Source organism: Cuculus canorus, chromosome 2 (assembly GCF_017976375.1).
Source record: "Cuculus canorus isolate bCucCan1 chromosome 2, bCucCan1.pri, whole genome shotgun sequence".
Classification (NCBI taxonomy): Eukaryota; Metazoa; Chordata; class Aves; order Cuculiformes; family Cuculidae; genus Cuculus; species Cuculus canorus.
The window spans coordinates 54,247,607-54,268,847 of record NC_071402.1 but is presented as its reverse complement, the minus strand read 5'-3'; the positions used below and the strand labels follow the sequence as shown (position 1 = coordinate 54,268,847).

General features: G+C 38.0%; 1 protein-coding gene across 13 annotated transcripts in view; it reads right to left on the bottom strand.

Moving 5' to 3' along the window:
• Positions 1–21,241, bottom strand: part of PTPRM (protein tyrosine phosphatase receptor type M) — a 480,321-nt gene that overhangs the window by 58,102 nt on the left and 400,978 nt on the right. For all 13 annotated transcript variants that reach the window (XM_054057714.1, XM_054057715.1, XM_054057717.1 and 10 more), the window contains one exon: positions 1,951–2,038. In XM_054057714.1, the coding sequence (XP_053913689.1) occupies positions 1,951–2,038 (88 nt within the window). The remainder of the gene's footprint in view (positions 1–1,950; positions 2,039–21,241) is intronic.

Below are 21,241 nucleotides of genomic sequence, written 5' to 3'. Positions count from 1 at the left end.
AGCCTGCAGACTGCGATCTCTAACAAGCCCCTTGAGTAGCTGGTTGATTAGCACGCTTAGCTAGTGACTCCTTCTTGGGATGTGCCTTGCTGATTCTTTGAAATTAAGCCTTTTATAAACGTCTTACCTAAAATCTTCAGCTGCTTTTAAAAGCCGTGATCAATATTCTCTTCTCATTTGGTCAACAATGAATTCGGTTAAAATAAACTCAGAACCCCTCCCATTCTGAAATTATCTCAGGATCACTTCTGAGGAAAACCCAATAGATTTTACCAAAATCCATGCATAACCCTATACAATTATGGCAGAAACAGACTTTTTCTTAGGTAAAAAAAGATTCATTTAGCAGATGCTTGCCAGGTTTAGTTCCTAATAAGAAAACACAAAGCTTTTTCTTTTCAGTAAAGAAGGAGCATGTTTTCTGTGAGTTAGCGGACTATGACCACGATTCAGCTCATTGATACAGTGGCTTACAATTTGTAGCCACTTTCATAAAGTGGGTAGGACATGCTTGTAGCCAATTAAACACACGTCACTTCGGTATTGTAAAGCAATTGCCATTTTGACAAGCTGCAATGCCAGCCACTTGGTGCTATTGCTTTAGTTCCCTCAGAGAACAATAATGACTATAAGCAATAAAGTAATCACAGTATCGTGGGGAAAAATTAAACAAAGAAGATAAATGAATGGAAAAAAACATTAAATGCCTTACAGAAAAAAACCCAACCACATTTCATTATAATCATGTACCCGTAGTCACTGGTATCTGAACCATCCTATTTTTAAGTCTTTAAACATAGCTTAAACGGGCAATTTAGTAAAATGCTTTACTGCTAAAGCAAATACTTTATCCAATTATCTGGGGCAAATTTTCAAAAGTGGAGCACTAAAATTGTGCTCTCAGACTCTGAGACAAGCAATTATCTATCCAGCAGAAAACCACACAAACTAATTAAACAGTTAACCACCCCACTTGCATACATGGGGTAACAGACAGCAACCTGTGGGCAGTTTCCGCCTCTCTTAAGATACTGCCTTTAACTCGAATGGATTTTAATTTAAAATTGTGCTATTTGTCTTTCACAGCCACATGAAGAAGTGTTATTGACAACAACTCCATTCAACTCCTTCTCTTTGCTAAATACTGAGGATATTAAAAGGAAATTGAGATCTAAATGATCTGAATTATATTTGCCCTTTCAAAAAGTCTTCAGCATCACTTGTAATTGCCATCAGTTTGTATATTTAATACCTTTTACTTGTTTTCCCTTGGCTACTCATCACTTCATTCCCTCAGACAACCAAAGGGTATCAAAATATAAGGCAACACCTAACATGATATTAAAGAGGGGACTGAGAACACTAAACTAGAGAACACTAAAAACTAAACTAAATGTTTTGCAATCTCATAATGCCAGATTCAGGGGTCATTCACCAAAGCATGCTGTCATCTCCGCAAGTTATCAGTCTTCATCAAGCTTTGCATTTTTAAGTAAAATATACAGATTTTTTTTTTTTTCTTAGAATCTGTCTAGCATTAAGAGGGTAAGTCAGCATAGCGGCTGCCGTTATTAAGGAATAATCAAGCATCTGTATTGTCAACTCCTACAATATCCGGAACCTGATATCAAGGTACCAATGCAATCACAGGCACTCTTTCACTAAGCTGCCAGGAGCGGTTTGGGAGCTGTTAGAGCCGAGTATTTGTTAAAGGTGTCATTTTCCATTAGCCAGACACCGATCACAGGATGGAAGGTCTACAGAAGGCTAGTTCAGAAAATGCATTAAATCTGACAGTTTTCTCAAAAAAAGATAATATCTTCCTTCACTTTTAAGTTTTTAATTAGAAAAAAGGAATGTGAACCTGATGTGAGCACGAGGCTGGTGGTCATTCTTACCCAGTTCTGAAGAGAAGTTAACACAGTGCACAATTATATTGTCAACACTTACATGCAATGATATTCCCATATCTATTTTTCATTCTGTTCTCGTCTTTCTTAGCTGAATCCCACGGTGCAGACTGTCCTTCAAAGAAACTCTAAAAAAGGAAAGAAAGTGACATTAAGAAAAGCACACAGCAACAGTTACCTTACAGATAAACCCAGGAGAAAGGCAAATAGCACTTCAGGGTACTGTTGTTAAAGTGTCATTCTTTGATTCTTTTATTGAGCAAAAATATGAGTCTCCTGTTTAAATAGTATTTATGCATAACTCCACATGTTATCTAAAATTTGACATGAGATTACCTGTATAACAGTAAGAACTATTAGCACATTAAGTGCTATCAAACTTTCCCAAGGATGCATGCTTGCAACAGTAAGAGTCCTTAATTTGCGCTATCCAGATTCTTCACATAGTTCTCATACACACACATTAAGCTGAAGGAACTTCATCATCAGTGTTGGAGTTGCTCCAGTATTTGAGTGCAGAATTACACACTGTACTAACAAGTTTTATTTTTGATATAACCACAAGTTTCAGTTAGTTACTTCTTGGCAGATGACCTCATGAATATAAACATATCTAGGCATTTAAAAAAAATGGATTCAACTAGCACGTATGAAGTTTATTTCTTTAAACACAATTTATGATATTACCAATAAGATTATTTTGTCTGAGGAAAAAAAAAAGTTTTTGTAAGAGATATAATCTAATATTCAACAAACCTCTGTACTGTACTCAATAAATTTAATGTAAATAAGAATGTTGAAGGTGCTAAAAATATATTTTTATGTTAATACAACACCCAAGCTGCCAAAAGGGCAGCATGCAGGTTGTTACGTCCTATCTGTCCTGCGAATTCTATGGTCTAAAAAAACATTTGCACAATTTATTAATTCATGCACTCTAAGTCATATAATGAAGTCATATAATGTAGATTAATTTTATAATTATATATTGAAATATTAAACTTATGTTAAAAATATTTAATTGACAAACAAACCAGTGGATTTCAATCAGGATGATGGCTGGCCTTAACACGTCTTTTTACTGGAATGATCAGTAAATTAAATCTTTTGATTCAAGAGGGACATGAAGGTATGTGGTTTTCTTTTCTAGTCGCATACGACAAAGATGGCCGAGTGCCAAACTACACAGGGGAAAGATTTCGGGAAGTTCGTATCTTTCAAAAGTTCTCAACACATTCTGAGTGGCTCAAAACAAATAATGCCCATTAAATGGCCTACCATTAGTGTCCTTTGCCCTCACACTTGAAATTCACTACTGTTCAAATTCCACTGATTTCTATTAGTAAAGATGCTTGATCTCTTGTTGAAGTCAATGGAACACAGAGGCCCTCAGAGTATAAAATGAGGTTTTTTTTAAAAATAAATGCACTAGGATGTTGGTTTCCAATTTACGATATGGAAACTCCTGGCAATACATGGATTATTTCTAAGAAGTCTGTAAATAATAAGTAAAGAAAAATGGAAGCCTTGCCAAAAGGCTTCAGCTTGTTTGTCCTTCATCTATCCACACTGTCTCAGAAATTCTTCAAAGGTTTGCAAATTGAAATTATTAAAATCCACTAACATAAGTAAGTTACTCCTTAATCATGGTGTACCATCACTGGGTACAAGTTGGAGAAATACATATTCCTGTGAGGATAGAGAAGTGGAACTCTGTAAATCCCAAGATGATTTACAGCTTTGTGGCTGTTTGCAAAAAAGGCACCAATAATTTTCTTATTATATATCTGCCAATGACATCTAAAGCAAGCAAGTCCTCCCACTCCAGAGCACTATCAAGTCAGGTTGGATAGAAAACACTTCTGTAATAAGCCAGATTGAAATGCATACGGAATTGCTCTCCATGGGCAAATACCTATGTCACAATTTCTTGCAAAGTTCCCCCTTACTCTCAGACAGCAGTGGATGATGACCAGATGAACACAGTTAAAGGCAAAATAGAGATGGAAATGTTCAGCAACAAAGCTTCAAAGGCAGAATAAATTAATTTCCCGATCTAAAACTCGACCTAGTCTCTTCCTCAGGATTTTGTGTTTCAGGCAGCTAGATAGACAACAGAGAATTCTAATTTTCTTACAGTCCTTCTGTTAGAGACTAGTTCAAAGAATTGATTCAGAAGATATTACCCAGCAAGTGTTTTTTTTCTTTAATTCACTAATCATTACATGTGGTGTTACAGAGAAAGGGTCCTGCTGATACAGCTTCCGAACCCACATCTTTAAATAGGGAGGACCCAAACACACTCCTAGGGACTTCTTGCTTCCCTTTGTCTCATTAATGAACTTTTTCAAAATTGCTTTAAACCGATCGATTAAAGTAAATCTCTGGAGACATCTGGGAAAGGTTTGCATGGTATTGAATTCAGGGAAGACATACAATAGGTGATATACTGGTTTGGGCAGCTTGTCTGCTTCTCACCTGCTAACGTACAGTTTCAGTTTTACCCACCTGTTTAGAACTTCTGAAAACATTGATAAATGCAATGAGCCTCACAGCTAAAATTTCTTCTAATAATATATCTGCATATAGATAATTCTATTCTTTGGAATACATAATACACCACAACAAAAAACAGTAGGCAGATTTACGTTTCCAGCTATTGCACATTGACTGTACTTTCTGTATTAAAAATGTAATATAGAAAAAGAAATCTAGATATATATTGTTCTTTGTTTTTTTTATCAATAAATTAGTGAATGAAATAAATCCTATCACATAGGATCAAGATCTTTCCTTACTTCTGAGAAATATACGTTTCATTATTGAATATTTTTTAATGTCTTTCCTGACATATCACTCTCAAGGCAGACAGCTGCACAGTAAACTTCTTTCTATCTTAGTGTCTATCCATTCCACTTCATCCTTAAAAGTTTCTTAAAAATGTGGACTATTAGGAAGAAATATGGCCCCAAACAGCTTCATTCTACGAAATGTCTGGCTAGGGCAATGGAGAACTGAAAATGAGTGGACATTTCTAAAATGTCCCAACCTCCATGAAACATTTTTCAACTCAGCTATTGTTACAGCAGACATTTCAGTGCGCAACATCAACGTTCACTCTGTTATTAGAAAATACTTCAATATTTAGGATAAAACAGTTTCTGGAAAAAAATGAATTATACAGAACTGAGAACTGGTCAGTGTTGCAGCAGCAGAATCATCTTAGGATGAATGAGAAACTTTTGCTTGCTTTAACTCGATGCTGCAGTGGTTTCCATTAAAAGATAAATATTTGCCAAGGGCTGATTCACTGTAGCCCTCAGACTAGAAATTAACCGCAATAGCTCAAATGACAGATTTTAAAAATTATTCCCTTTCCTCATACAAAGAGAAAATATTGGAAGGGATCTATATAAAAGTAAAGTTTGAAGAGGCTGGAATGTCCAGAATAGGGTGAGATCTACAGCATACAATTTGTAGCTCTGTTGGTTGTCATTTTTGGCAACATTATTTCCATCCTAGATTTTCAGGCTTTCAATTAATGACAGTAAAAATAATGCATCTTTGTAAGCACTCTAATATCTACAAATGTAAAGTGTTTAGTGGAATTACTATTTTTATTATTAATCCAAAGCCAAGCAGCAACTTTCTCAAAAATACTTCATAGTTGCTAAGTGACAACAGCCTGGTCTCTTACAATGTCATTTACAAAATGCAAGCTCTTACAACTAAAGAAATGAGAAGTTAAGGACATTGTAAATCCTGCTCTGCAAGAATATTATTCACAAGTACAAAGATATTTATATTTCACTGTGTGACAATCTAAAGTTTGATCTGTGGATTTTATTTAAAATGCATGACTAATTATGATGTCTGATTTTCCTGATTGATCCTAGGTTTCTCCACTAATAACATCTATTTTTCCATTGCTATTTCTAGATCACCAGATTAAGATGTACTTTAGCAAAATGAGTAATTTGATCTATTCAGCTATAAGTGCCTCTGGATTTGTTTTTAAGCTACATGCAGAGTGCATACTTGTCTACTTCAGGCCAGAGCAGAGAACTAACAGAGGTACTAATGTAGGTCCTTGTCTAAAATCAATCAGCTGTAGAAGAAACATACACTTCTACCATGGGTCCTTTCAGTTGCAGCTAAATTAGGTCCCTAAAATGTCCCGAATTGGATACTGAAGATATAACACTATTTTTACCTAAATACATCACCCTTTACTACTTCTATGTCCACTTTAAATATGGAGATTATAGAAGAAAAAAATGCTTCCATTAAACTTTTGAGTTAAGATCCTAGCAACACATCAGACCCTTCTTTGTATTTACAAACCCTAGGAAATACATCTTTTTTAAGCAAGTCCATAAATGTTTGGAAGACAAAGACCTTCAATCTCATTTAATGAACAGTGCAAGATTTATGAGAACAGTAGATCTGTCCGTTCATTTGTTTCCCAGTATTCAGAATCTGCAAAATATCTGGCATGTGAGGATGTTGTTGTTACTCAATAGCATTAACTGTTTTTTTAAACAGAAAATTGAAATAATCACATTGAATTTGTTGATAACTGCATATTTAGATTGTTAAGCAATTAAGAGGGGTCATTCATAGTTACATTAAACAAATCTGCAGCGAGGTCCAAACTATGAAACAACATTTTTAATCTTCTATTCACTTTGAAGAAAGATTTTATCATCGAAAATGCATCACCTGCAAGCAATAGATCACCCCAATTGTTTGTGAGCAGCAGTAAATGACTTCACTGATGGCAACCCACTGTATGCAAACAGCTCTTCATAGTTCAATCACCGCTTTGGTCACTGAAAGCATTTGTGGATGACGGCGTGCCACTAGAGAATGTATTTACCATCAACTTTTTCTTCTCTGTCAGATTCAATCACTGAGAATTATGTCCAGTTTTCAAATAATGGAATTTAAAAGAAAAAAACATTTTACTATGCCTGCCCTTGAAAACTGTCTGTTGCAAAACCCAGTGTGAAAATCTATCTAATCAATGTAAACTGCCTCCAGCAGTTATAAAACACTTACCAGTGTGCTATTGTAGCCCAGGCCTGAATGTGGAAGGAAAAAACAAAAAACCAAAAAAGATTGTTGAAAATAGAATATATTGCTATTACTGCCAGAGCTCCTTCATTCTGCCTCGAATTTTCTGGAAAAAATAGGCTATTAGTTTACGTAATGTTTTCTGAGTATGAGTTAAAAGGTGCAGATCAGTCTGAAAGCAGACACACAGTTGTAGTCCGACATAGAACAACTTTCTAATATTGTTCCCGATGCTCCTTTATGTGGTTGTCCCCCCTCCTTTCATAAAGGCTTGCATGGCCAGAGGTAGGAAACAGTATTTTCCTTCTCAGATGCATGTAGGTTAGTTTACATTACACATGTCAAGAAGAGATGGAAAGCAAAAGACCTTCTGATCTTTTAAGACACTAAACATCATAGTCACTGCCTACATTAAATGTCAAAATGAAAGGCAAGCTATTACGTCCTCCACTGAGTAACTGCAGCATGACTTAGCATTTGGATTTCAAAAAAAAGGACTAAAACCACGTGGCAAGGCAAAATCTGGTACTAATTCAGTCACTATATTGGTGTACTCATTTCTCAGTGGCAACATGCTTTCAATCAGTTTATCTTCTAATACATTTGTGTTTTTAAAGTCACAGGCTTTGGGACTCCCTGGACAGCTGGCCAGTCTAGTCAAACTATAGCTGCATAAAGAAAACATATTAAAATGATTGAACTGCTTTGGTATAGCATCTTCAATTGCAGAAATATTTGTAGCAGTCAGCAAGAGTTATTGCTAGTTCACAACAGCATTAATAAATACACATGAAATTTAATTAACACTATAGGATTAGAGTGTAGCTCAGATTAAGAACAGAGAAGTAATTTAAGTGAAAGTGACCTGTTAGTCACTGTGCAAGTTGTGAAGGTGCTGTACACTTTCAGAAATAGCAGATTGTTGAGTGCCAGACATGGTGGAGGCTAGTTTCTAGGTGCAAAGCACATTTGAACATGATAATCAAGAATTAGGTATACTTTTCTACCTAGTCCTATAGCTGACAGTGTCCTGGATTGCTCAGGGAGAGGACCTGGAGGACAAGGGAGGAGGCTGCCTGAGAAACACAGTAGGACAACATATGGCATGGCTGGAACCACCATGCAGACTCATGCAACTTCTCTCCTGGACCATGTCTTTTCTCCTGGGAAACAGGGAGGTTATGCCATTTGTAAAATTGCATATATCTGTGATTGAAATACTTGGGCAGCTGAGTACATTTAGCCTCCAATGACCAATTGTCATTTAGACTTAAACCATGACAATACTGCAAAAGAAAGTGTCACGGAGTACTTCCGTAATAACTAACAAAGAATAACTTTCCATATATTTTTTTAACTAACCTTTTTATGAGATCTGTTGATGTAATTTCTTATCTTGCTATCTAATACTGCAAAACTTGATGTTCACTTGTAAGATTCAACAGCAGGAATGGAAATCTTTATATATTCTGCAGAGTGGTCTAAGAATTTGATAGACAGCCTAGTTTCTATAAGCTTTCAAAGCCATTTCCATTTTACCTACTTAAGTTTTAAAAATTCCATTACTTTAATCCCTTTAAAATTCTTTAAGACTTCCGTATAAAGAAAGATTTCAGAAATATGGTGAAATGTGAATTAGTAAGAGGACTGCAATAGAACATAAAATTAAAATTCTAATTTAGAAACTTATTCCCTGGCATACTAGATAACAATAACTTACCCTCATTAATCTTCCTGGTTTATCTCCCGCAGAAAAGTATAGTATGTTGATGGGTTTTTACGATCCTTTTTTACAGAAAGGACCATCTGTATACTATACACACATTTGCAAGGTAACTAATGTGCAGGTTATATTATTTTTAACCTGTGTGTAAAAAAAATTGAAGTTTGTCTCAAGAAGTGCTTATTTCCTCTCATGAAAATAGATTTCCTGCTTTTGGAGGATTTAACAAACAGTTTTCATGTACAACATATGAGATTTTCATATATCCTTATTCCTCCCCCACTTTTTTTAATACAATATGTAATTAAAAGTTTTGTTCACAGCTATCATACCTTGTACATTTTCAAGAAGACACTGAAATTGAGCAACACTCATGACTGTAACGTCTGTAAACACAAAGTGAATGAACACACTCTACACTGAATATCAACTACTTCTGTGCTTTGATAGGAAACCTCTTTTGGGAAAAAGCAGAAGGACATGGATCACCACATAGGCATTATCCATCCTTTTGTGAACAAAATTATCCGCTTCATTATTCAGTAACTGTGCTATCTTGTTGCTTCCTCCCTATATTGTTCCAAAGGATGTAATTACACGTCTTAATTGCACACTAAACCAGTAAAAGATGGTGCAGAGTTATTTATTTCTTAATGAGAATTCCTACTTACCAAGACATGGGTATTTACACAAAAGGGGCAGGACGCAAAGTTATTATATACAGTGCATTGAATGTGTAGATAAGGGCTGTAACATAAATTCTAACTTTTCTATACCATTTTCAGAAAGCTAACACGTACATACCTCAGATTACATGGACAGAAGGAAAATATTCAGCCTGATCACTATGATATGGTTTGAAAGAGGCTAATAAGAACAGGTAAATCTTAAGGTACTGGGTGAAAGCAGAGACACCAACTCTGAGCTAATGCAGGTATCCAAGGTACCATTATATAACTACTAGGTTGGAAAAGACCTCTTAGATCATGGAGTCCAACCATTCCTGTCTGCCACTAAACCATGTCCCTGAGCACCTCATCTACCCGTCTTTTAAATACCTCCAAGGATGGTGGCCCAACCACCTTCCTGGGCAGCCTGTTCCAGTGCCTGATGATCCTCTCTCTGAAAATTCTTTTCCTGATATCCAGTCTGAACCTCCCCTGGTGCAGTTTGAGGCCACTCCCCCTTGTCTTATCACCTGTCACTTGGGAGAAGAGGCCAGCACCCGCCTCTCTACAATCTCCTTTCAGGTAGTTGTAGAGCGCAATAAAGTCTCCCCTCAGCCTCCTCTTCTCCAGGCTAAACAACCTCAGGTCCCTCAGCCGCATCTCGTAAGATTTGTTCTCCAGCCTCCTCACCAGCTTCGTTGCTCTTCTCTGGACACGCTCCAAAGCCTCAACATCCTTCTTGTAGTGAGGGGCGCAGAATTAAGCACAGGATTCGAGGTGTGGTCTCACCAGTGCCGAGTACAGGGTCAGAATAATCTCCCTGGATGTGCCGGCCATGCCATTTGCGATACAAGCCAAGATCACAACCATCTAACTATGACTTAAAAGAGAAGTTAACAACACTATTATTGTTATTCTTTTTCTTATTACTATTGATGATGATATGCCACTCTTACCCTCATCTTTGAAAGCTTACCTCACTTTCCTGTATTAAAGGATAAGATATCCAAAGTAGCTCTTGGCTGCCAAATTATCAGTGTAATAATTCTTTTTTCAGTCTCACAGTGGTAATTTCTGGTGCTCTTTTTCAAGTGCCTTTCTGCCAAGTAAAACATTCCTTCCACAATACTACTTAGAACTCAAAAATACACCACTCCTTGATTTTCTGTTGAAATCAGAATGTTAGCAGGCAGGTGGATTCTACGAAATGTTTCAGATACCTTAGAGCTTTGAGAATATTATTTTGGATCTTTTTGCACACTTAAAATTTGGATTTTAAGAAACTAATAGAAGCTTTAAATATTTCTTCTGAGTCTAGCCCATTTTTCCTCCTAAAGATTAGCACTAAGATATTACATTTACTTTACAAATAATAAAAGCTTGCCCCAGGGGACAGTTTTAAAGAACTAATGAAATGCTATTAAAGCAGAGCATAAAGATACAATATGCTATGAAAAAAGCAGGCAAAAACTACAGATTTTTTCCTTCCTATAGTAAAGCAAAGAGTTTGCAATTGGTTTATAATATAATAAAAAAAAAAAAAGAAAAAGTAAACTGTAAAAAGAAATGAAGATAAAAAATACAGAGCAAGACAGGAGGTGGGGAGTGGGCAAGAGAAGACACAAAAATTTTTTTCATCCTCAGAAGAAAAACAAGTGTGCATAGTAAGTTTTGTGTTGTTGTGTCATAGTTTTCTGTTCATTTGTTTTATGTAGTGACTGATGAGAGCTACTCCACTCATTGCCTACATGTGCTATGTAATGCACAAAGCAAGGCATAAGAATTCCAAGAAACTCTTTTTTTAAGTAAGTGGGAAATACTTACTTAATGGAAACCACTACAGAATACTTATTTTCCATGACTTGATTGACACTGTAGGGTGGGACATTACTCCTTGAGCAACAATATTATTTGAAGTTGTACTACTTATTTAATACTTGTGCACTCCTGTCATCTGCTTGCTGATGATCATTTCTAATGAAAGGTGATCAATATTGATCTGGTGGACACACACACACTGATAAGAGAGATGTCATTTCTAGCTAATCCAGTAATATTTTTGCCTGATTTTATCTGGATAAATCACTGTAATTGAGACAGAGTGCTGAGCTCACAGTTCACAAGAACTGCCTGACTCTTTCACTTATCAACTGACGCTAGTACAGAAATCCTGGTGACATCCTCAAATCCCTTGGAGAGGCAAGCTGTTTTTGATTTTGAAACATACAATCACTGGAAGAAGGGTAACACTGTGCCTGTTTTTAAAAAGGGTAGAAAAGATGACCCTGGGAACTACAGACCTGTCAGCCTCACCTCTGTGTGTGGGAAGATCATGGAAGAGATACTCCTAGAAGCTATGTTAAAGCATGTGGAGGACACGGAAGTGGTTAATGGTAGCCAGCATGGCTTCACCAGGGGCAAGTCTCGTATGACCAACTTAATGGCTTTCTATAATGGGGTAACCACAGCAGTGGACACGGGTAAACCGATGGATGTGATCTATCTAGATTTCTGTAAAGTCTTTGACACGGTCCCCTACAACATCCTTCTCTCTAAACTGTATAGATATGGATTAGATGGGTTGACAGTTTGATGAATAAGAAACTGGTGGGATGGTCATATTCAAAGAGTAGTGGTCAATGGCTCGAAGTCCAGATGGAGATTCGTGACAAGTGGTGTCCCTAAGGGGTCTGTACTGGGACTGGTGCTGTTTAATATCTTCATCAATGATATTGACAGTGAGATTGCGTGCACTCTCAGCAAGTTCGCAGATGACACCAAACTGAGTGATGCAGTTGCCACAATGGAAGGATGGGATGTCATCTAGAGAGACCTGGACAGGCTGGAGAAGTGGGCCTGTGAGAACCTCATGAAGTTCAACAAGGCCAAGTGCAAGGTGCTACACCTGGGTCGGGGCAATCCCTGATTTCAATACAGGATGTGGGATGGTGTGATTGAGAGCAGCCCTGTGGAGAAGGACTTGGGAGTGCTGATTGATAAGAAGCTTGACATGAGCCAGCAATGTGCACTTGCAGCCCTGAAGGCCAACAGCATCTTGGGCTGCATCCAAAGAAACGTGGCCAGCAGGCTGAGGGAAGTGATTCTGCCCCTCTATTCCTCTCTTGTGAGAGCTCATCTGGAATACTGTGTCCAGTTCTAGAATCCTCAACATAAGAAGGATATGGAGCTGTTGGAATGGGTCCAGAGGAGGGCTACAAAGATGATCAGAGTGCTGGAGCACCTCCCACACATGGATAGGCTGAGAGAGTTGGGCTTTCTCAGCCTGGAGAAAAGAAGGCTCTGAGGAGATCCTATAGCAACCTTCCAATACCTGAAAGGGCTACAAGAAAGGTGGGGAGGGACTGTTTACAAAGGCTTGTATTGATAGGACAAGGGACAATGGGTATAAACTGGAGCGGGGAAGACTTAGACTAGACATAAGGAAGAATTTCTTCACCATAAGAGTGGTGAGACACTGGCACAGGTTGCTCAGGGAAGCTGTGGATGCCCCATTCCTGGACGTGTTCAAGGCCAGGTTGGATGGAGCCTTGGGCAGCCTGATCTTGTGGGAGGTGTCCCAGCCCATGGCAGGGAGGTTGGAACTAGATGATCTTTAAGGTGCCTTCCAGCCCAAACTATTCTATGATTCTATTCTGTGATTCTAATTTGTTAAAACTTTGAACATAAAATTTCCTGGAGCCACAGAAAACAGCATGTGGAGAAGAGAAACAAAAGCAAACAAATGTTGAATTTGAAAAGTGGACAAAATCCCTCCTGTCTTCCTCCAAGTTGTAATGTACATACAGCTATCTAATCTTTCAGAAGGCACCCCTCAGATTCTGCTCACTAAGTGAGCCTCAAGGGTTTTCATGAGTGTATCTAGGCTGCTCTGGCTAACATAGTTTGGATAAAAGAGAAGAAAGAAACAAAGGTCACATAATAACATTTTAATTCTGCTACAGGGTGACACTGCCATCATATTAAACTACAAGTTAAAAGCCAGAGCACACCGGTGTGCACAGATGGAACACAAATATTTTGCACACTCTTGTTTTTCCCAGTGGATAAGATAGTACTTTTCAAGGGAAGTAAGAGTAGTAGGGTGGGCTAAAATAGATAAGGGTCTACTTGCAGTGGCCTTTTAAAAAAAGGATAGTCTTTATTATGCTGCTTCATTACATTTTTTGATCTTCACAGGAAACTTTGGTGCCTCGATGTCTGCTTGTTTGCAAACACACTGTTTGCAACATATACAAAGATAATTATTCATTGCTTTAGGCTTGACTTTTAGCCTAGCATTTTCCTTGTTCTACAGAAAAAGATCTTTCTATCTAAAGCTATGTGTTTACTTCCTACTTTTTCTGGCTGGCATCCAGTCCCTGCCCTATCATTTGCTATACTGTTCTGCTCTGGGCAGAGCACTAATGGGTCACAGCAGAGCTGCTGAGGGCTTCCACAGGGGTGGGAGCTCCTCCTAGTTCACTATTCAAAACTCCTGGCTCTGGGTTTTTAATGTTTCCTTTTCCCAGACATCCCTCTGCAGGATCTCACTCTATAATTGCTTCCTCCCAGTCATCTTCCCTTTGGACAGCTACACACTTACTGGAAAGGACTGGGTGGGTAAATACTTTTTAAAAAATGCAGTTGCTCCTAGACAATCCCACAACTCTCTGAGGAACTATTGAAAGAATATTTAAGAACATATAAAGATAATCAGCATAAAAATAGTAGTAGAATAATGGGATTGACAATGATGACAAGTGTGGCTGTCAATTGTTAACCTAATAGTTTTTAGCATGCTCACTGCATATTGACAGACAGCAGTGATTCAATGCATCCTCAAGACTACTTGTTAGAAAGAAGGTAAGGTGTCTGGTTCTGTGCACTAATGAACAGCAGCAGCTCACCAACCTGACTTGTCCGGTTTTAATGTTTGAAATGTCTGTACAGCACTTTCTAATTCCAAGAGGGGTATACCCTGCAGCAACTTACCAACTAGGCTTAAAACCAGACACTTAATTCAAGTACATAATATATGGGATCACAGGCTACTCAAATGACCCAGCCTCAGCAAATGGATATACTGAAGTGGAAGTATTCTGGGTTAACAATGAGGGAGGGGCAAAAGGGGTTGCTACCCCTAAAGGCTGTCATTTAAGGAACACCTCTGCATCATTAAGTTAACATCAGATATGCAGTACTAGTATTTCGTCAATGGAGAAGTTATCATACGCAAGTGACAGTTTCACCACGGCATGTATCCACAGAAGCTTATCAATGGACATTAGGATTGTCCAGCTCTATTTCCATGTAATCAGCTAGCATATTGCTGATGCCTAAGAAAGAAACTTGCAAAGAGCTTTAAGAAGTCTTCTAAACTTGCATCGACCATGTGTAATATAATGGAGAGCTCTGAATGTCCCAGTTCAAATGTCCCTTCTTCCTTGTAAGTTATCACTCATACTGCATACACTCAAAGAACATACTCTGCAAGTGAAATAAGCATAGGACTAAAATAAATCAGTCTCCAGCAATAATGATGGAAATAGAAATTTGAGTGCCATCAGTTACTTACTGGGCAGATGCGCAACAAGTATGACTCTTCCACTCTAGTTTGGTAGTGCTTTACACTTGCAGCACAGTTTAACAAAATAACAGATGTAATCCATAGAAACCAGACTCCAGAAAAAAAAAAAAAAAGGGAAGAAAAATGTCATTGTTTGACAGGACAATCTTTTTTCTAAAGGACAACATGGTGAAGACATGAAGGTGAGTTGTTTATGGAGTAAGTGAGCTAACTGAAAATTTACAAAGTCCAAGTAATACAAACAGAATATGAAATAAGAAACTTAACAAATAAATAAAGGGTTAGTCACAGAGAAAAACTAGTGCAAAATATTGTTTACATTAACGGCTATAAGAATAGAAAAGGAGTAATCATAATTCTGCACTTAGATCACACCCATGACATTATTCTGTGAATTTCTTCCTGATGTGCAGGATCTTTGCAAACATGTCACCTAGCTACTGTTTTGTTCAGATTCTTATCTTGCTGAGTATCAAAACAATACTTCAGTAATGAAGATTGAGGTTTAATGACTTGATGTATAATTTTGCTTTTTGCAATCTGCTTCTTCCTTTTCTCTTTTGCATAAACTGAGCAAAATACAGCAATTTGTCAGCTCTCCGTGGACATCTCAAGATTTATATACATTGCAGCTCTACACTGTTATTCTACATTTCCTTTCATTAGAACACTGCACTCAAGCTAGATTAATTGACGCAAACCGACATTGTAAAAGCCCTGTTGAATAGCAGCAGATGCCTTTATTCTCTGCATCCCTCATAAAAGAAAACTTTTAAAAATTTGAGTCTCTATATAAATATTTTCCTTACAAGACAATACAAAGATTCTAGGCATCTGTCTCTCATTAAACCAATTACTAGTTGTTTAAAATAATCAAATAAAGTCTATATTTATCAGATCTCTTATTAATAAAAGCATTGTTAGACTCTATGTGCCAAATTCTGCCAAGAGAACCAAGATAAAATATTGAAGAGTGAGCTAGATGGACAAGAGTGATTTGGCATTGTAGCGTTCCAGTCCTGAAACGTGGTGGAAGTTCCAACTTTAGGACAAACGCCAATTTAAACAGCAAGGGAAGACTTACTGCTATGAGATTCAGAGACGTCTGCTCAATAGAGACTAGACTTCCAGCTGGAGTACTAGGGAGGACATGTACTAAGGAGTCTACAGCCGTAGTGCCAGGGATGCCAATACCGGGTGGAATCCTGTTTAACACCTTCATTAATGACCTGGATGATGGGGCAGTACACCTTTACCAGTCACAGAACCATTCTGAATGGAAAAGTCTTTTAAGATCATCAAGTTCAACTGTTACCCTAACACTGCCAGTCCACCACCACACCACATTCCTAAGTGCCCCATCTACACATCTTTAAATATCTCAACCACTTCCCTGGGCAGCCTGTTCCAGTGCTTCACCACTCTTTCAGTGAAAAAATTTTCCTGCTATCCTATCTAAAGCTCCCCTGGAACAACTTGAGGCTATTTCCTCTCATCCTATCACTTGCTACCTGGGAGAAGTGACTGACACCCACCTTTCTACAACCTCCTTTCAGGCAGTTGTAGAGAGCAGTAAAGTCTCCTCTGAGCCTCCTTTTCTCCAGACTAAATACCTCAGTTCCCTCAGCTGAAGAGAAAGAAATGTCTCAATTTCTTTTAATGCTGGATACAGGAGTCATTTGAATGCAAATTGCAGTACTGAAATTTCGCCTGACAGCTCAATGTTTGGGACATCTTCCTAATACTAGCAATTTGCTGTACATGGGACATAGTATTCTTTAAGATCAGGCTTCAGCTCAAATTGCATTGAACCTAGAAAAGTCTTGGAATTACCAAAGATAAGTTATAGGAAAAGAATCGTCTTCTAAAACAAAATAGGCTCCTGGGACACTGGGATGGTAAAAACCAGTCAAGTTAGTAGAAGATAGTAAGATACTAAAAGACAGCAAAACTGATCCAGGCTTCTTCCACAGTCACAGTATCACCCTGCTAACAATATTCCAAGTTCCAGTAGAAAGCTTTTAGTAGCTGTAAATTGCCTGGATTTTAATGCAAATCTGTCAATGTAACATGATGGTCCCATGTCCCACCTTGGGTCCCTACCTAGCCCTAAGTCAACCTCTGTCACCTGAATCTTAGTTCCATTAGAATATATTTAGAAGTCTACCTGAGACAATGCCCTCAAAAAGTACGGTTTGTTTTTTTTCATATTAGGGAGCTGAATTTGGAAGTTATCATTCTTCGTAATTTCACTGAAGTAATAATATCTGGCATCTAAACTTGCCCTATCAGTTAAAATACAAACACTTGATTTGACACCAGATCAAACTTGAAATTTAGCATAAAACAAGATAAGTGTTCTGGTTTTACCTCAAAAGATGCTGAAACTTTTCCAGGTATGGGCAGAACTGTATGGTGAATGGAGTACTTCATTGCTTTATGCACATGAATTTTCAGCTTTTTAAAATGTGGTGTGTATTAATGGCATTAAAGGGAGTACTTTCTGTAGTGCTTTTTTGTTTTCTTCTTTTCTTCTCCATGGAAATATGTAGGAAAGCAACTTTTTTTTGTATTGTACTGCTTAGCTTGAGCACTCCAATACACTGCTCCCCCATGCTAAAACAGCCATATGGATAGCACTATTCAAATCTTTCATGACACCCCCAAAAAAATCACATTACTATTAAACCTCTCAATTATTCAGACAGGTTTCCAAGGACTCTGGTACTTGCTGTTCTGCAAAACTGTGTAAACAGGACACACAAACAGGCGACCTTTTCCTCCCTCAATGCCAGAGATGCAGAATCACTACCCTATCATAACTCCTTCCCACAGCTGTTTTCACACTCTGGCCTCCCTAATCAACACATCTTCTTCAATCTTTTTTCTGGGGACGAAAGAAGTGGTTTCTAGCTGAAAGCAGTAAAGCAGGTGCATAGACCGCTCCCTGGTCCTTACTCTTCCCATGTTAGGGAGGAGGACTCCTACCCACTGTCTTTCCTGCTGTGCTCAGGAGAAGAAGGTGGCAATGGCAGAAGCCGGGTAGGTCTGGGCTGGACCAAGTAAGGAACGACAAAAATTGTAGCATACCTTCTATATCTTTCAGCACCCCTTCCACTGAAGGTGGAATCGCTGTTCCACACTATCTCCCTGCAATAGCTATTGGACGATGGATGTTTTCACCTTATCCTTCTGTAGCAGTCAGCAGATGACTAGTGGGGTCCCCACATCTAGAAGAGGATGTAGCGAAAGATAAAGCTTTACCTGTGGGAAGGTTCTTAGTATCAGCGGAGCACTCCCGGGGAATATTAAGTAAGCATAAGCTGTCCTCAGTGTCACTGTGTTGCTAGACAAAAGTTTAGCAGTTTCACTCATTTCTTGGCCCTTGGAACTGAGCTATTTTTAAAAGATCCAACCTGATCCTTCGTAAGACATTTAAGGCAATTCCACTGTAGAATACTTGAGCTAAAAGAAAACATACTCCTGGTTATGTCAACAGGAAAAGCATTTGCTTCCCAACTAGGCTGTTCTTCTACCTCAGCAGTGCTTAAAAAATCGATAGATGGCAAAATCACGGTGTTTGGAAAAATGTCACCGAAAATAAGAAACACACAGTCTCAGTAACAGGAAATAAAAAGCAGTCCACAAAAAAAGTTAAACTTTATAGAAGCCCTAAACGCTGCAGATAGTTTGGAAGTTTTTTAGCTTTCTTTGTGTGCCAGAGATACATGTGCTTAGTAAATATCAGTAAAATAAACACAAATGCTGTGCAAAGAACTGACAATTGGAAGGAAAATATGTCAATCTCTAACCAGATCTACAATTAAACATATAAAAAGCATGGGCAATTCATGTGATTTTCCTTGAATTAAAACGTTTTTGTATGTTCTAGCTACTGTCGGTTCTATAGACTTGATTCACAATGCAACCATCAAAACGTAAAATTCAAGCTGGTGATGTTGTAAAAGAGACAATTAAAAAGACAGTGGTAAAACTGAAATGTGTATAGAACTACTAGGAAAGCAGTAAGACACCAAATTTGCTTAGATTTGAAACATTTTCCCAAGTGCAAAACCAAAGAAATGCTCTGCTGTGGTTTGGAAGCTCAACCTGTTTGATTTCAAAATTCATACAACTGTCCCCCTTTTGCTCCCCAAAAGGCAAAAAGTAGTTTACTGCCCACAGAAGACATTTAATTCCACTACCTCCATCTACTGTAAGTAACAGGACTCCCTTGAAAGGGCCTAATTAATGCAAATGAGGTTCTTTGCAGAATAAAGCACTGCTCAGAATGAAGGCTTAAGGATTAGGCTTTAGCATAGCAGCTACATGCACTTTAAACAAAACAAAAATCTACAATTGAATTTCTTTTTTTTCTTCTTTCCCTTTAGAGCATCATCATCCTGCATTTCACTGTCCAGCAGCAAGACAGTGGACCAGGAGAACAGGTACAAAAGTAAAAAAATTAGAAAACACTGAAGATGCTAGCTAATTTAAAGAGCTTTTTGTGTTCTTTTTAAACTGGAGTGGTGTTAGTTCTAGGAAATTGACTACCAATGTGTAAAAAGAAATATTCCACATCACATTGTTTACTTTGTAGATAGAGGAGCACTGAATTATTTTCTTCTTTGTGTGTTAAGTCATATTGAGTCAAACCAGCACTCTGTACAACCCATTATTTTTCCTACAACAGTACTAGCAGCAGGTGTTTCCAAAAAAGTATGAAGAATAGTGCAAATAGAGAGTGAATCTTTGCCCAGTGCACCCTTTTAGCGTCTAGCAATCAACAACTTTCCTGAGCAATCTCTTCCTCAGACAGAGACTGCACACAGCCATTGTGTTTAATAATGAATTTGTCTAGCCCATTTTTGAACCCATTTATAATTTTGGCGTCATGGCATCTTGAGGCAATGAGCTCCACGATGTAATTATGTGCTGTGTGAAAAATATTTCCTTTTGTTCACTTTAAACCTGCTGCTTAATAGCTTTGCTAGGTGCTCCCGATTCCCTGTATTATAAGGAATAATGAGTAATTGTTGTTAGCATGGTAGAAGTAACACTGATCTCTGGCACAGCTCAGAATATCCTAAGGGAGTATTACAGCAGCCAGGAATGAGTGATATTTCAGTATCCTGGAAACAAGGTAGAGTGTTGGTACTGGAGTTGATAAAGTGGCTCTGTGCCGCTTGAAGGATTTCCTTACTCATAGAATCCTTACATAGTTTATTTTGTCAACCTTACAGAAGCTGTGTATGGTAGTGTTACGCAGAGTATAAAAGCTGGAGCTGGAAGTATGAATGGGTGAATGAGCAAAACTACAGACTGAAAATGCAGAGTTTTACTGTAGTTATTTGTCCAACTTGACCAGAGACACCAATGACAAACAGAAACAGGCACAATGTTTACTGTAAACAATCTGAATGGTAGTATTTTCTCATGCCAAAACTCTAAGCTTGGTGGCACAGCCAAGTATTTAAGCATCAAGGGCAAAGTACTCCTGTTACCTTCTCCCAGACTAATCACACACCAAAGCTTTATTCTTACTTCAGGAACCAATCCTGGACTGCATAGAAGCTTCCACCTTCCAGAGCAAGCACTAGGAGGCATTCTATTTAGAAGGGAAAACTGCCAATGTTTGCGTAGGACAGAGACAAAAATCCGCAATTTCACAAAAAAGAGCTTATACCTCCTTTATCCTGGGGTACCTTTCTTAGCAGAGGCAGCCACAGCTATGTCTGCTTCTGAACAGTCTGAACAGCCTGTGCATCAAGGAAGGTACTCGCTTCTTTTGTCTCCCTTTGGTGTGTGGTGTAAGAGTCTGCCTTTTAGAGATTCAGACCTCTCTCTTATAGATGTAAGAGCTTCTTTTCTGTTACATATTAAGAGGAGTTACTATTGCACAGGCAAGCATCTTAAAACTAGATGGGTAATAATTGAGCTCAGCTGATAGGTGTGTTTTAACCTTACATAAACACATGCTATCTGTTTTTAACACAGACCAAAGCAGAGCATTATCTGTTGTGAATCTTTTGAAGGTCTTAAGGGGAAGGAACTGCACCATTTTTGGTGGACAGATATTCACACTTCATTACCATTACATAAATGCGTCTAAACTATTAAGTGTCTGATGCCCCTGGTGTTGCTTCCATTTAAGTGAATGGTAAAATTTAAACCAGGAAAGAATGTAAATTAAAAGCAACTTTAAAACAGTCTGTTACATCCCTTTAAAACCAACTGGGCTTAAATATATGGTTAAGTTCTTCCCTGTCCTGGACTC